Source organism: Pezoporus occidentalis, unplaced genomic scaffold (assembly GCF_034315485.1).
Source record: "Pezoporus occidentalis ecotype Australia unplaced genomic scaffold, CSIRO_AGI_Poc_V1 ctg75, whole genome shotgun sequence".
Taxonomy (NCBI): Eukaryota; Metazoa; Chordata; class Aves; order Psittaciformes; family Psittacidae; genus Pezoporus; species Pezoporus occidentalis.
The window spans coordinates 986057-1003747 of NW_026916104.1; the positions used below are offsets into that span (position 1 = coordinate 986057).

At 43.5% G+C, this 17691-nt stretch overlaps 1 protein-coding gene across 3 annotated transcripts in view; it reads left to right on the top strand.

The window, feature by feature from the left end:
- Positions 1-17691, top strand: part of WIPF3 (WAS/WASL interacting protein family member 3) — a 38074-nt gene that overhangs the window by 14225 nt on the left and 6158 nt on the right. For all 3 annotated transcript variants that reach the window (XM_062602092.1, XM_062602090.1, XM_062602091.1), the window contains exons 2-4: positions 247-385; positions 16159-16291; positions 16916-17044. In XM_062602092.1, coding sequence (XP_062458076.1) covers positions 302-385; positions 16159-16291; positions 16916-17044 — 346 coding nt within the window. In that variant the 5' untranslated portion in view covers positions 247-301. The remainder of the gene's footprint in view (positions 1-246; positions 386-16158; positions 16292-16915; positions 17045-17691) is intronic.

Sequence of the window (17691 nt, forward strand, 5' to 3'; positions counted from 1 at the left end):
ATGCATTTGGTATTCATGGCACTTGTCCAGATCTGTGAGCTTGCTCTTTAGATGAATGTTGTCATCGGGTAACCATAATGAGGCTGTTCGTACTGTAGGGTTGGAAGTAGCGGAGTATGAAATTCTTCAGTCTGCTGAGAGCTAGAAATTTGGCTGATCTGCAGCTTACAGGGTATAAACACATTCTTTTTTTTTTTCCCTCCCATTTTTCCTATTTCTCTTTCTCCTCCCTTCCTTCCCCTCAAGGACATAGACTTTGGCTGTATTTTTGAGAACCGCTTGAAGCTAGAAATCTGAAAGGATGCCTGTGCCGCCGCCGCCACCACCACCACCTCCTCCACCACCTCCACCTCCTTCTGGAGGGCCCCCTCCACCACCACCTCTGGTAAGACTGACTTTTCATCTCTACTAGAAAAAAGCTTAGCTGTAGGAGCCCATTCAGTTCATTTATGACAGAGTATATATTGGGATGCATGCTTAAAATGTTTCTGCTGCTACGGATGCAGGATCAAAAAGTTCAGAGGTGATTGCTTTAGAGTGCACATGGTGAGACTTCAGCATTTATGAGCATTTCTCCAGCCACAGGGAACTCATTTATGTGTTGGTAACATGCAGGTGGTAAATGTTAATTTCTTCATCCTCTTTCTTACAGCTTCTATTAAGACTCACAGTGTTCAGCTGTAGGTGTTGCTTTTACTAGCACATGCTGTCTTCCCAGGGATACAGCACAACATGCTTTTATGCATGTGCAGGAACAATTACTGCTTGTAACAGATCATTACTTTGTTGTGTTATGAAGTAGAACATGTGCCCTGCCAATGTTTGCTTTAAGTGGAGGATGCTCTGAGTGGAGTTTCAGGGTATTACATTTTCCTACAATCACAACTATTGTACCCATGGTAAAACATGCTTAAGTAATTCTTTGTATTCTGCTCTCATTTGTTCATAGCCTGTATCTGCATTGAAATTCTTAGAACATTTTTGAAATAGTGAAGCCTGGCATGGTTGTGTTTAAGATATCAAATCTCTCCTGGCTTCTTTCTTTTCATACATTTTTCTGTCACTGCTGTACTACCTATGGTAAACATTAGTCCCTGTAGCAAAGTATGTAGTACTTCAAATGTACTTCAGTGTTGGGGTATTTTTAAAGAAACTTATTTCTCCCTTCCATTCTCTGGAGTTTTTGCCTGTTCTGTTCCCATGAAGATCTGTTGATTTTGTTTGATACTGCTTTTATGTTATCTTCTTCCAGAAGGAGGTTTCCTTGCCTGTTCCTTTCTGCTGCTTTGCAGCAGAACCATTTTGTGAAACTCTCCATGAATTGTAGAGATGAAGAGGAGGAAGATAAAGACAGCACATGAAATAAGCAGTGCTTGACTCCTTTTACCATTCTGGTTTGAATTTGGGCACCATGAGCGGAGATAGCAGCTCTTCTGGATTGGTACACAGCCTATAGTTAGATACTGAAATATGTGGGCTGAATTTTGTGAGCAACTTAATGCCCAGCAATTAATGTCAACAGGAGCTGCAAGTGTTCTTATCCAAATAAATTTAGCTCAGTAAAATATCTAGAAACATTTTTAGACTCCTCTAACATATGGTAGTTGTAAATGACTTGGGAAAGTTAAGAGGATACCTAGGAACCAGTATGACCAAGTTTGGGATTTTTTTGTTTCCCTTTCTTTTCTAATGACTAAAACCACTACTGTGATAAAGTTTTGATACAAGAAGGCTTATACTATATTTCTGTGGTTTAGTTAGATCAGTCTATTTCAGATGTGATCTTCTATGCATAAGACATGCGGAATTTAGGGAGTTTTATCTTGGTGATATGGTGCAAACTAGACATATTTCTAATGTCTTATTTAAGCCCTCCTCTTTGTAAGTGTTGACACCAGAAAGAACGCATGAACTAATAATAAAGGATTAGTAAAATAACATGGCAGAATGTTATTTTTTTCTGCAATAGCGTAAGGCCTTTTCCCTGTCAAAACTGAATGAGAGAGGGCTGACTGATAGGATCTGCAGTCTGTTTGGTGTGTTCAGCAGAAGCACAGTGTAAGTCAGCTCTCCAGCTGGTGCCAAGTTGCAGAGTAAAATCTTATAATTGAGGAGATAATGAAAAATTGCTCCAGACCCTATTTTCTTTTACTAAGAAACTATTTCCTAGGTGTGGGCATCTGTCTTTTGCAGCTGCTAAACTGCCCAGCTGTTGTTACGCTTCCTGCATCTACAGTTGGAGGACAGAAGAAGAAAAAAATTCTAACAGGCACGTAGCTTTAAGGAACACCTGCAAAACAAATAAGTTTTATTTGGTCAACACCTGGAAATGTTCCAAAGTAAAAGCACTGTGATTAAATCAGAGCATTGTTTACATATTAGCAGTTAAAAGTTAGGTTTTAATTTCACTGTTGATATGCGGGCAAGCCACTGGTTTAACTTACTTCATTTATGTTAAAGAGAAAAACATCTGTGAGTAGGCTGAGGTTTTAGAATCCTGTCATTTTCACTGACGCCATTCCATGGGTACCATAGACTTGTCTTGCTTTTCTAATTATATGGATAACAGAATCATAGAACGGTTTGGGTTGGAAGGGACCTTAAAGACCATCTGATTCCAACCCCTCTGCCATGGTCAGGGACACCTTCCACTAGATCAGGTTGCTCAAAGCCCCATCCAACCTGGCCTTGATATTTTCCTCTTGATTTCACTATTACGAGATTTTTAGCAGTGGCAGTCACTACATTATGTCTTTTTCTAAGTATTTTCTTAGTGAATATTGTGAGTCATGGTCCCCAAGGATACTGCAGTCCTTACTTCATTGAAATACTAAGCACTGTTGGCACTTGACTTTTTTGTACTGTTAACTCCCTCTTACAGCAAAAGAAAGTTAGGTTCTTCCCTACTGTTTTCAAAGATCTTGGATATGCAGATATGGTGTAAGTACTCATACTGAATTCTGGTCACAAAAGTTGTCACAAGGCAATATTAAAGTGATTTGGAGATGGTATTTAAGACATGCTAGGAGCCACCTGTGCCAAGCAGCTGAAAAGCTATTGGCTGTTAGAGTGTACTTAAAAGGAAACAAAATGGATTTTTCAGGAGGGAATGGTAGGGTATCAGCAGTAGCAGATGTAGGTGGCTGAGTCAAATGTAAATATCGCTGATTGGATTAATTGAGCATGTCTTCAAATGCCTGCCTTCTGGGGGTCATAGATAAAGATGAGAGGGATGAGTAGACAGAATAAAACTGTGCCCCAGTGTATTTTCTGGCACTGGCTTATAGAATTCAGATCTTCTCTCTTTCCCCTCCACCCCAAGAAAGAAATCTTAGAAAGGAGGCATTAGGATGTTTGCTCTAAACCTCTTCCAATTTCATAGGCATAAGTACATCACATAAGGAAGGGGTTTTGTAATAGGCTTTTGTATTTTTTTTTTGGGGGGGGGAGGGGGAACATTATGTTTTTATGGTTTGAGGTTTTTTTTAAAAGCTTTCTGCTCCTGAAAAGTGTTGTTTTTTTTATTCACCTTTTGTTTCTTTTACCTCTTTTGCCTTTTAGTTTGGCATATCATAGAATCATTATGGTTGGAAGGGACATCTGGAGATCATCTAGTCCAACCCCCCCTGCCAAGGCAGGGTCACCTAGAGCAGGTTACACAGGAATGTGTCCAGACGGGTTTTGAATGTCTCCAGAGAGGGAGACTCACAACCTCTCTGTGCAGCCTGTTCCAGTGCTCTGCCACCCTCAGTGTAAGAAGTTCTTCCTCATGTTGAGGTGAAACTTCCTGTGTTTTAGTTTATGGCCACTGCTCCTTGTCCTGTCCTGAGCACCACTGAAAGAGTCTGGTACCATCCTCCTGGCACCCACCTTTGGGATATTTATATGCATTAATGAGATCCCCTCTCAGTCTCCTCTCGACTATATGGGACCAGCTCCTACAATCTCCCCTCATAAGAGAGATGCTCCAGACCCCTGATCATCCCTGTGGCCTCCACTGGACCCTCTCCAGAAGCTGCTTGTCTTTCTTGTACTGAGGAACCCAGAACTGGACACAGTACTCCAGTTGTGGCCTCACCAGGGTTGAGTGGAGGGGGAGGCCACAAGAGCACACTGCCATAGTCAGTTTATCCACCAGTATTCTCAGATCCTTCTCAGCTGAACTGCTGGAAGGCATTCTGGTTAACTTTGGTTTGTCGTGTTTCCTGGAGTAGATACAACCACTGAGACTGACTAAAAGTCTTCTTTACCTAATCTCCCAAGGGAAGATTGAGAGAGAATTTTGCTTTGATAAACCACATTCACTTTCTACATGCAGTGGTGGCTTGCTCACTGCTGTGCAGCCTTTGTACATTCGAATTCCTATTGTTACAATCAGTCATCACCTATTAAAATGTTAATATTGAAGGAAGCGTGGATGTGTAGCAGCCCTGCTGGGTAATGCCTTATTCAGAGAAGATGCTTGTTTAATGATTCATATGTTTGTGGAGTTTAAGAAAATACTTCTGCTCTCTTTAGAATTGTTATTATTAAAGTCTTAACATAGACATTAACCCCAAAAGTTGCAAGGATTGGGTGATTAAAGCCAGTAAAGTAGCACCAGGATTTTATTTGCCTTGTTGGCATACTGAAAACTGGGAGAGCAGCAGAAGGAAACAATATGGTTACTTTAGTGAAAGAAGTGTGAAACTTGAAACAATACTGAATGCTGGATGGCACGTGCGTGAATCTTAACGATTATCTCACTCTTACATAGTCCAAAAAAAAAAAAGGAAAAAAGAAAAGAAATAGGATAAACATATGTCAGGGTTTACCACGTTATCCTGACCTTATTTTCTACCCCTGTAGTAAAAAACTCAGAAAAGCAATTCCTCATGGTATAACACTACAATAAATGTACAATTTACAGAGGTGGATTTCCAAGGTTAAGAAAAACATCAACTGGTAGTTTTCCTTAGGGGAATGCTCTCTTCTCCTCCTCCACAGTTGTCAGAGTGTAAACCTTGTTAAGCTGTTTCCTTCAGCCTTCCAAACAAATTCAGAGCTGCAGTACTTATCTGAAGTTTGTGGGAGCTGGGCTTGCTCCCATGACATTTAGCACTACTGTTCTTTGGAAGAAGAAAAAAACAACATATACAAAACAGCTTGGCTGAAGGTAATGATGATATATGGTGTTTTGATTTGGTCTTACACAATATAAGAGAATGTGTGCTTATAAGTGTGTATGCATAATGTGTGTGCATGCTTGCTAGTCATTTATTGTAAAAATTAAGGTAATTCTGCAGTTTTCATTCAGACCCTTAGATGTGCAAGCACAACACTGGGAGAACAGAATCATGAATAGTGCCAACTACAAAAGATGAAGGAATGTGTTTATTAAAATTTAATGTGAGCTGTGAGTAAGATGACATTTAGTACTTTGTCATGAATTCCCTAAGTCAGGAGATACTAGATCATATTTATTGCAGATTGAGTGCATCTTGTTGATGACTGGCCATCGTGCAGACTGTGCTAAGGGCTGGGCTAAGTGCAGCTGAAATCTTTGAGAATGCTTTGTTCCAGCCAAAATAAAGGAAACTGGTTTATAGTGTTTCAATAATGTATCACATCTCATAACCAGTCTGCTGTCACAAAGAAGTGAGAAGCAATTATATAGGAAAAAATGGTGTGCCTTTGCGTGGTTTATGTCACTTAATTTTCAGGTAGTGGAAAGTGTGGGATTGCTTAGCTATGGCATCTTGAAGTGTTACTTCTTTAGCCTTCTATTCTTGTAGTCAACAAATGCAGGATGGGTAAGTGAGAGATAGGAAAGGTTTGGAAGGTGTAAAGAAAACCTAAATACTAATATTGCTCTGTGTGTTTCATGTCGACAAATACAAAGCATGTGTGTTCGTATGTGCTAATCTTGAATGCTTTACTTGAGATCTCTAAGGTGAGCACATTTAATGTATTTAGGTGGTGATTTCAATTTTGCAGGTTTCTTCATAATGTCGTGTGTTGTTCATGTCTGCATGGAATGGAAAGCATTTAAATATATTTTTCTTATTTTTGCTCTCTTTCACGTGTATAATTGTCATATGAAAGTATAGAAATTGCAGCATGTCCCAGAGGTACCAGTGTAAACGATCAGACCCGTGCAGTAGAAGCAGCCTAGCTGCAGAGAACTAATAGGTTAATTTACCATTCTAACCACAAGGTAATATTGCCCTGGAAAAGCAATACGCAGTGGCTACATATTAAATTCCATCTGTCAATTAATGCTACACTTGTAGCCTTTTAATTAAAAGAGAACCCAGAATTATAGCGGTACTTGAGTTGGACTTCCCTGCATGGCTGGAAGGTGACATTGCAAGAAACGTTATTTCTCACTCTTCTCCTATCTTGGGCTGACCATAATTTTGCATGGATGCTGAAAGGCATTTCAGAAAGATCAGTAGCTTCTATACAGGTAACTGGGTGGGGAAAATGCCCTACTGTTCTTAGAATGTGATAACAATTTGTGATACATGTAGGTTGTGACATGTTGAATATTTTGTTATCAGTACTCAAAGTAGTCATTGTGGGGACCCAGCTATGGTAGACAGAGAGAACAAACAGCAGTAGCATCACCAGCTCTCCCAACAGTATATTCAGCCTCATGCTGCTTGATGTTTCCATTGCAATGCCAGGGTCTCAGTTTTCCTGTTTATATAAGAATTTTTACTTCTGTTGTCATCGATGCAGAGGAAAATTTAGGAATTTGAATAAAAAAGGAATTAGAAATCAAAAGGTGAAATTCAGATTTATTTTTGAAGCCAGTCTCAAGGTATTTTTGGTATCTGACTTAGGATCTTTCTGAACTGCTGGGAAACACTTCTAGAGTAGTTTTTATTTCACACTGCCCCCATTTTCGTGGCTTCTGTTACTGCATACTTTCTTTTACTGAAAGAACAGCCAGAATTTGTATTTAAAATGTGTGTGTCAGAAGGTTAAGTACTCACAGAAAAGCCAAATGCCTCAGCAGGTATAAACCATCATATTGATTCTGTTGTGCCTTTGCATTTAGGCACAGAAATTTAGCAACCTACACTGGAAAACTTGAAGTGCACCCTTGTTAATAAGTCCACTGCTCCATTACTAACAGGACCAGTTGAACCTTTGAGTAGACAAGATTTTACATTGTCTGATGGAGTAATGCTAACATAAACTGAAGAGGGCTTTATTGGGCACAGTGGTGTTTGAAATGAGCACTGGAATGCAGGTGTAGAGGAGAGAAACTCCTGCGATGCTATTTGGTCATCTTTTGTTCCTGCCACTGTTTCTGCTGGTACACTTCGAGTAGGTGGATGCTAGAGCAGAGCAGGCACTGGGCTCTGCTCACACTGAAATGCCTCAGCATCTGGGACTAATGCCAGGCGGCGGCTAAAACCCGGGGAAGAGGTCTGTAACAACTCCTGCACGGTACTTCCCTTACTAGAAGTTGAGGAACAAGGCTAGTGTAGGCACAGCCTATCTAACTACACACATTGCTCGATGACCTTTTCAACCTGGCAGGTTCAGATTGCAGAATTTTGTGCGATGGAGACTGAGATCACGGTTAAGCATTATTGAGCTGGGTGTAGATGGGATCGTGAAATGCTGGTCCTGTCATTCTCTTGAAACAATGCCTTTATTGGCTGCCAGGAAGCTATTTGGCAGGTCCCCTTGCATGGTTTACCTCAGAAAAGTTGGCTGGAGGGTGACCGCTCACATGGGAAGCATCTGAAGCTGAGCTTGCTTGAAGGCTGAGAGGCTGCCGTGTTTAGCCATGTAGACCAAGTGCCAAGAATTAATTAGTTTCATCCTATGCTACACAGCAGAAACACAAGAAGCAGCTCTGATCTTGCAATTGACTGTGCAGGTGGAGTCTTGTGCTGTGGCGAGGTTTCCCATCATTAAAAGGCTTTAAATCAGAGGTCAGGGTTCTATTGGAAATAGATGAACCCAAACTGACACGTACCAGATCTCACAAGCTTCTTTATAAGAAAATAGGTTAAAATACTTAAAATGAAAGCAGCCACATGCTTTGTTGTTGAGACTTGTTGGGTTTTTCCTTAAGCTGGATGGGGAGATTGTTTTGATTATTTTACTTTGGATTTGACAGTACATGCATGAAACCACACCTGATGCATATTTAAAGTAACTTTAAGAGGGATGACAATACTCTATTGTACTTCTGTTTGTGACTTCCTGGAAACTGGTTTTATTTTGTTATTTTAATAAGCTTTCTGTTGCAGTTGCGTTTCTCGGCACATTCCCAGGGGAGGCTTTGGCTGCTGCTCTGAGAATTCATTGTAAAAGCAATGCTCCTGCCTGCTGGGCAAACTGCTGCTGCTGCAAATAATCACATGAATCATGAATTCTTGGCATAATTCTAATCTATTAATTTCACCTTGGGAAAACAAGTTCCTCTGGCATTTCAGATTTCATGTTGGCCCACAAAAAGCATAGATGACTTCTATAATCCTATGCAATGTCAAGAAAGATAGCCTGGCTACCTAAGCATAGAATCACAGAATAGTTAGGGTTTGAAACGACCTTAAGATCATCCAGTTCCAACCCCTCTGCCATGGGCAGGGACACCTCACACTAAACCATTTCATACAAGGCTTCATCCAACCTGGCCTGGTTGGATGAAGATTCCTGGTCATCTTCCATATTCTACCTTGTTCCAAAACAACCTCATTCTTATATTAAAAGATTATGACATTGTAGCTTATTAGAATGTTCTGGCATCTTCCTGTCAATGTATTCCTTTGCTGTTAGTTCTTGTTTGGAAAAGGGTGCAGTCTTTAAAGACTTTAATTCATGTAACTACATTAGTCCTGATGGTTACAGAGATCTCCCTATGGAGCATTTGTGGCCAGGAGCTTGTGGTTAAGTGGAAGGAAGTTATAGAGTAAGTTGCTTGCAAGCAGGTCTTCCCTGTTCTTAGTCCGCTCATTTTCATCACCAGTGTTCCCAGAAGGGTATTTTAGCTGGACGTTGCCCCTTAAGGACCCTCACTGTATGTCTGGGCCCTCCAAGACTGTTATGAGCACCAGCCCTGTGCCTGGCTTTCCTTCAAAGGAGCTGGAGCCTTATGGCTGGATGGGGACGCAGTCATCCTCTTTCCCTCTGTTCTCTCCTACTTGGAGAGCCTTGCTGTGCCATATGGGTGCTGAGAACACCCATCATCCTTCCTCAGATGATTTACCAACCCCCAGCAAGCTGTGTTTTCCTCTCTGTATTCCTTCTGACATGACTCACGTACAGTGTCACACAGCTACCTTCACCTTCTTTCGTGATCAATCTATATGTGTCTACACCAGAATTCTACTTATTGTTAATATAGGAGTAATATTTGGACGGGGACTTTTGTTATATTTCCAGTTGTTCAGGCTCTTCCTTGATGGTTTGCAGGTCCTTGAATTAAGGTTTAAGTGTTTCAGTTGCCTCTCACCATTGGTGGATGATTTCTTTGGCCAGACTTGGCACTGTCACATTACTGACCATATTGTCTATGCAACTATTGCTGCTTTTGCTCTGTCTGCTGTTCTACATGCTGATTTTAATTGTCCATTGCCATGTTTGTACACTTTTTCTTTTGCATTTCTTACTGTAAGTTTGGCATCTGAATCATGTTGGATTGGATGCCAGAGAGGGCCAGCACTGGCCCAGGAACTCTTGTTTCCATGAAAGTGTCTCTGTGATCCAGTATCCCTCACCCTAGAGCTTTCTGTTCATCCTTCTTTCATAGAATCATAGAATGATTAGGGTTGGAAATGACTTCAAGATCATTTCCTTCAAACCCCCTCATCTGGTCCCAATTCCCATCTTTATCTTGATGCAACGTCTTTCCCGTCTTCAAAAGCCAAACCTGGGGTGTAGCACACTGCAGTGGTGAAGATGCCTTGGCTCAGCCCCTGTCTGTGCGGGTGTCGTGGTTTAAACCCAGTCAGGTAATTCGTTCGCTCACTTCCCCCCCTTTCTTGCCCTCCCCCTGCTCTCGGAGGGACGGAGAGGAGAATCGAAAAGAATGCAACTCCCACGGGTTGAGATAAGAACAGTTTAGTAACTAAGGTATAACACAAATCACTACTGCTACCACCAATGATAACGATGATAAAGGAAATAACAAGGGAAGAGAATACATCATCTCACCACCAGCCGACCGATAACTCGCCCCCCAAGCCTGACCAAGCTCTGACCGATACCTCCTCCAACCCTGCAGTCCCCCAGCCCTTCCGGCTAACTCCCAGTTGCATCCTGGGCATGACGTGCTGTGGTATGGAATACCTCTTTGGTCAGTTTGGGTCAGGTGTCCTGTCTCTGCTTCCTCCTGGCTTCCCTTCCTCCCTGGCAGAGCATGAGGCTCACAAAGTCCTTGGCCAAACCAAAACATCGCTTGTTATCAGCTCTGTTCCCGAGCTGAAAGTCAAAACACTGCACTGCACCAGCTACCAAGAAGGGGAAAAAATGACTGCTACTGCTGAACCCAGGACATTATCCACCCCTTATTCCATACCATTCACATCATGCTCAGATCCCACATTTTCAATATACCATCACTTATCTCAGTGCACTCTTATCTTAGTGCATGGACCAGTCCCTATAAAGCTGCTGAGTCCATCTGGTCCATGATGTCAGGCTCCATCTCTTGTAACAGTCTTCCAGAGCAGGAGAGACTGTGTGCAGTGTTCACACTCGTGAATAACCTGGGCAATAGTGTCCATTGCTAAGTCCACCCCTCGATCATGAGTCCATCTCTGTGTTGCATCTCTGCTCTGATGGCCTGAAGTGCATTGGGCCCACCAGGCTCAAAATAATTCACTGTCCCCTTCAGCAGTTTCTGCAGCTTGTTGCTGGGGACTCCATACAGCTGCCTTCCATCTCCGATGCTTCCAAAGCACTGGAGGGGCCCAGTGGACTAGATACTTGCCCATACTGTCCCACACACCCTGCCACTCATCACTGTCCAGCCTTGGAGAAAACCTCTTGGTCCCCCTATATCCTCGTCTAACCCCATACAAGACCCAAACCTGACTCTGCTTAACTTTTGAGATCAGACAAAATGGTTGTGGGTAGAACACAGCCTGTGTGTGTGCCAACATGCTGATCCCCATCACAATCAGCAGGCAGGTCCCAAGGATGCCCAAAGGCCATTCAAAACCTTCAGCACTCTCAGACGATGCTGCTGTACTTGTCACTGGGGCTGGTGTAGCTGCTGTGCTTGCCGGCTCTCCCACCGCCAGCTTCTCTTTTCCTGAGTCCAGCTCTTCCTCCTCTGCCTTGCTGGGAAATGCTGCGTGGTCTCCTGCATCCTCCTGGGGCTCGGCGGGCGGCTTCCGGGAAATGCTCTCGGCCGTGGCGGGGCTCGGCTCCTCCGCGGGGCTCGGCTCCTCCGCCGCCTTTTCCCACTGCTCGGCAGCCGCTTCCTTCTGCTCCTCGACCGCCCCGACCTCCTCCACCGGCAGCCGTCCCCTCGCGGCCTCCGGCCCCGCTCCCGCCGCCGCTTGGTCCCCGGGGCCGCTCTCCCGGGCCGGTTCGGCTGCCGCCGGCTCCCGGGGCCGCTCCCCCTCAGCTCCCCGCAGCCTCACGAAGATGGAGAGTAGGGTGAGGGCCAGGACGGTGAAGAGCAGCCGGACGGCCAGGTACAAGCCCACGGCCACGTCCGTCCCGCCCTGCTGCTGGAGCCCGCCCGTATTACAAGCCATTGCCATAAAGCACAATGAGACAAGAACCTTAGCCCAGGCCCCACACTTGATAAACGCTAACACAGCAAATACCGGCTCTACGTAAGTTACAACATTCTGAAGCTGTGAGATCAAGAGAAACGACTCTGAGAGCCAATAAATCAGCATTGTGACGAATGACTATTAATCCGGTCAGATCTGTCGTTATCTCAACCCTTCGTGCCCCACGTTGGGCGCCAAAAAGAACAGATTCCAGCTGGAATTCCAGTTTGGGTCAGGTGTCCTGTCTCTGCTTCCTCCTGGCTTCCCTTCCTCCCTGGCAGAGCATGAGGCTCACAAAGTCCTTGGCCAAACCAAAACATCGCTTGTTATCAGCTCTGTTCCCGAGCTGAAAGTCAAAACACTGCACTGCACCAGCTACCAAGAAGGGGAAAAAATGACTGCTACTGCTGAACCCAGGACAGCGGGTTTGGCCAAGCATGGCAGAAAAAAGCAAGGGTTTGTTAAGGGGTGTCCTCAAACTCTTACCAAAATACATGCTGCTTATGCCTTGTGCCAGCATCTGTGACCTGCAATACCTGCCCGGAGTCCAGAGGATTTCCCCTCTTCTGTGTGCAGGGGTGCTCTTTAAAATCTGAAAGACGATAGTTAGCACTACTATAAACTTCTTCAAATGCCTGGTGCCTTCTGCACTTACATCAGTTTAGTATCTGAGCACGTATACCTCTTAAATATTTTAAGTATCATGGGAGCCCAGAGGGTAGGTCGATGCTCCCATCTGTCTTGCAAGATGTGAGGTGACTTTCCCAAGGTGATGCAAGTACCTTAGCAGTCATACAGCCAGGAGCTCATTGCCATGGATTTCAGTCCATTTTCCTTAAAACCAAAAGTCTCTCAGCAAGTAATTTGCCTGACCCAATCCAGTTTGGGGTGTTAAGGTTGTGATTAATCAGAGCCAGACCTTGTGTGGTCTGTATATACAGCATAAACAGAGCTGTTCTCCTAAACAAAATGATTCACTTTCACAGAATTTGTAAATGGAAGAAACTGTTGTGAACCACAGGCTTCCTGCCCACTGCAAGGTACTGCATGTCAGGAAGTAGCTCTGCATGGGGCATAATAACTTGTGCTTCACAAAACCCCCTTCTGTAAGAGAGGATCCAGCCCTGATCTGAAGCCCAAGGAATTGATAGTCTGCTGCCACCCGCAGCCCTTTGCTGCAGGGAACTCTCAGTCTCGCTGCTCCCATACTTGCTGCTTTCTAATCAGAGCTTCCCTGGCTGTGTCTTCCATTAATTCACCAAATCCCTGCCTCTGCCGAGTCCTCACCAGCATTTCCCTGTGAAGGTCAGTGTGTTGTGCAGGCAGACCACCCTCAGGTAGTTTTCAGGGCTGGTGGACCACACTGAGCTGCTAAAACCTGAACTGTTTCCTCCACCCTATTTGAATACCACTTTGGCTGTTTCCTGTGCAGCTCTAGTTTTCCAACGTTATTTTAAAGATCTGCAGTCCAGAACTGAACCTGTAATTTCATTTTTGCTCACATGTTCTTTTCTGAAAGGGTAAAATATCTCAGAGCAGTGTGCTATCCCTCCTTGCCACAGCACTGTGCTAGGAGGTCTGGCACACTGCTAGAGCCCATTGCCAGGTTCAGGCTTGTGGCACTCTGGATGCAGGCTTTCCTTTCAGAGGTATGGCCAGAACTTTTCATCCAGCCATCTTCAGCTTTAAATTTATATATTATGCATCTTCTGGGGTTTTGTTATTGTTTTCCCTTCATTATTTTCTCCACCAGTGGTGGGGGAGCTTGTCTTGATTTGTTGTCCTTTTTCTCAGCTCCTCAAGCTGCAGTGGTTTGGATCTCTGTATAACTGTGCTGTCCTCATCCCTTTCTCTGCCAGTCTCAGTTATCAGCTGCAAATTTTGAAATGCTTATTTCCATCACTGATGATTGACACTCTGGAATGTCACTCTAGATATTGTGATTTGATGGTATTTTCCTGTTTACAGGTACAACGCTCAAGCATTGACCTTATACCTTACTCAAGGGCAAAGCTGAGTATGTAATTTAGGACACTGAAGACAGAACTAGTGGGGTCTGGTGAGGTGAAAAGGGAGGAGTTCACTTACATCCAGGCTATTTACATGGGTGGTTTGATCTGTTCTATTTCCAAGAATGTATTGAATGTGCCATTTTTTGTGTCTGAAATAGTAGCAGAATAACCTAGTGGCTACTAAGGTAATGAGAATCCACCATTCTCTAACCAATTCATGTAAATAAAGTATGGAATTTAATTTTACCCTGTGTTACCTGAGGCAGCTCTGGTATCTGATGAAACAACTGATCTTCACATTCTCCTCTTCCCTCCTGATTTTCACTGAAATATTGAGATGTTTCTCTTTGTGTAAATAAATGTGGCTGCCCTGCAGATGGCAGGGTAGAAAGCAGCCTCAGGATTACATCTTTTGTCTTGCAGCTGGCTTTCCTCAGTGACTCAAAATGTATTTGTCTTCATGCTGAAACGCTTCTATTGCATGTGATTAGGGTTGAGGATTTGACACCCATAGAGTTCCTCTTTTTTTCTCTTGAGACACAACTTACATGTTTGGCATCTGTGCTTGTGCTATGATTGCAGGCATAGCACGAGTGTGCATCCCAGATTAATTTCTTAATAAACGGGAGGAAGGATCCTTTCTGATTGTGTATCACAAAGCAATATGGTGAAAACATGGGTTTGCAAACACTGACACCAGTAGGTGAATGGGTGAGAGACTTACCTGGGGAAATGGTTATCGACAGGGACTGTCACTGGCCTTGGGAATGCAGGCAGCAAACAACAAATCCGAAGGAACTCTGACCGCTGTGCAACCAGGCAACACTACACCTTGGAGCATCTTGACTTTGTAATGGAAAAAGAGAATCCATATCAAGCTACTCAGCAGCTAATCAATCACCCGAGTCCATCAGGCTGGGCAGGGAAGATTGTATGTCTCATGTACACAAGGGGGAAGAAGCAGCAGTTTGGGCACGGGATGGAGTTGTGCTTGAAGTAAGGGGATCTATTGAAAGAGAAAGGCATCTTGTTTGCTGCATTATGGGCCTGTGGAATAGTGCTGCTGGTTTTATATGCTACAGATTGTGAACAAATTAATTTCTTAACCATGTTACAGTGATATCAAGTCATGGGTCAGTCATGAATACAACCTGTCACATGGGGTATTTTAGCCTAATAGCCATTGGCACATGAAGACTTCATGTTCCAGTAGCCTATCTGCTCAGAGAAGAGTATCAGGGAAATGAAGTGGACAGCTGGCATAATATACGGACACTTGAACCCGGAAACAAAAAGACAGCTGCTGGATCTAATTTTAAACAAGTCTTGATCAGATCCATCTAGATCCCTGTTGTCCTGATACGGGAAAGTCACTAGTGAGAGCAGAGAGGTGTGAAGTTGAAGATACGGGTAAAAAGCTTTTGTGAGAAGGGGAATCGTCCTCTTGCAGTTATGGTATTTCCATTTCTCACAGTGAGTATTGTCAGCTTACAGAAAATGTGAGTGGAAAGAGCTCCGGGCTGGTCTAAGGCTGCTTGCACTGGCAGCTTTTCTGGGCTGGCTTAACGGGCAGTGGGACAGGCTGTCCCGTGAGCACAAAGGCAGGCAGCGCTGCTTCAGATTAGGAAACCGTGTGATAGTATGTGGGGGGTTCTAATATTTTAAAATAATATAGGTTACAGCCTCGGCCAGGTTTTAATTCTGAGTTTTACGTCAGGTGTCCGGAATGCAACGGGCATTAGCAGCGGCCTCGAGTGCCATCTAGTGGGGCTCTGCGAAGCTAGCTTGGTTTCGGTTTGGTTTTGTCAGGTACAAAAATAACCCCAAGTGAAGTTGCATTGGTATAATTCTTCGTTTAAGATGAGGAAATCTGACATCTTATTAATTCAGCAGCTGGACAAGTATTTTCGATTTTGGTTTTGCTTTCAGAATGCTATCATCAAGTTGGTTTTTGTTTGTTTGTTTTCAAGGAATCATAGAATAATAGAATGGTTTGAATTGGAAAGGACCTTAAGATCATCAAGTTCCAACCCCCTGCCATGGGTAGGCATGACTCACACTAAACCATGTCACCCAAGGCTCTGTCCAACCTGGCCTTGAACACTGCCAAGGATGCAGCATTCACAACTTCCCTGGGCAATCCATTTCAGTGCCTCATTACCCCTACAGTAAAGAACTTCTTCCTTATTTCCAATCTAAACTTCCTCTGTTTAAGTTTCTGTGTTGAACTCTCAGCTTTCCTGTGTCCTGTATAACTGGATTCTGTTCTTGTTGATTCAACACAAAGGCTTTGAATTGATGGCTACCAAGGATGGTTTATTTCTAATATTCTACCCTGTGTTTGCTTATGTGTCCTTTCGAAGCACCCATTTCTGTGTGTGCCTCCCATCTAATGCTCTTACTGTTCACAGGCAAGTTCAGAGGTACCAAAGCTGCGAAAGGAAGACCAAAAGGCACGGAATGCACTCTTAGCTGATATCCAGCAGGGAACTCGCTTAAGAAAAGTGACTCAAATCAATGACCGCAGCGCACCACAGATTGAGAGTAAGTGTGTGGTCCTGAGCAAGGTCCTGGGTGAGCTGCACTCAGTTGTGGAGGTCAGCTGAAGGGTGTTCAAAATGAAGGGCAGGTTTGAAGTTCAGGAAAAGGCTGCATCTTCACAGGGCTTTAGGGTGCAGACAGGGGACACTTTCTAAACTTGCATCCTGCTTGAAGATCAGTTAACTATCAACACTTCATAACAGCTCTGTAACTGATCACCCTAACAGGGATTCCTCATCCCAGAAAGATCACAAATGATGAAATCTTTGAGAGTTTCTTAATAAAATGTTTAAGTGGGAATTCTTGGCTCCAGCAGAAATGTTTACTAATTCTTTACTAATAAGAACAAAAAATAACAAGGAAATCTGGAAGCATAAATGTAATGCTGGCTAACACAACTTTTCTGGTGTCATTACTGATGTGAGATTAAAAAGCACCAAACAGTACTTTCTCCAAGATATGGGTCGGAGAGTAATTAATGGCAGTTTACTGTATTACCAGTAACTTTCCTTTCTGAGTGCTTAAAGAGGGAAAAGTCTGGTCTTGGCTATGTTTGGTGCCGAGTTTAGCAGTGTGAGGATGAAGTGACTTCCTGATATACCCTGGGTTTTTTGTTCTTTTTAACAGAACCCAAAGGAATTAACAGAGATGCAGTTAACCCAGCTGTTAACAAAAGTGGCCCTCAGCAGCCCCTGGGAGGCTTATTTGCAGGTGGCTTTCCTGTCCTCAGACCAGCAGGCCAGAGGGACATGTCAGGTAAGGGCTTCATTTGTATCTAAGAATAGATGGGGCGGAAGTGTGATTTGGGGTATAAGTACTTTGGCGTGAGATTTATTGATTTCTACTGGGGCTTTTTCTGAACCCTTAGTTCATCATGTACCCATGGAAGGCTCAATTAATAATGTGCTTAAAATCATCTTTCTAGACCTCAGCTGCCTTATTCCTTAAAACACAAATAATGAGCTGTCTCTGCATGGGGTAGGAAAGAGATTGAATAGATTGTACAGAATTTTGAGACTTTTTTATATTAGTTTAATGAAAACTTCTAACTGCGCCTTGAATATTGAAATCTGAGCTTATCAACTTCAGCACAAATGGTAGAGCAGTCCTATTTCCCTCTCTCCATTAGTGTGCATTTCTATGTTATTACAAGCCTGTGTGTTACTTTAAAGATCTGTATTTAAGATTTTTGCCCTCTGGCTTTTATAAAGCACACCTTTGAGCCAGAAAGGTAGCTTACTGACCTGACAAAGAAGGTTCTTGCTTCACAAAGGCAGGAGGGAGGCATATGTGGGAGCCCTACTGCTGCTTTCACCTCAAGAAGCTCCAGCATCAGTAAGGGGTGACTTGTAGAGTGGCAGAAAATGGCCCCTGGCACTGCTAGGCAGCTGGTGCCTGCTCAG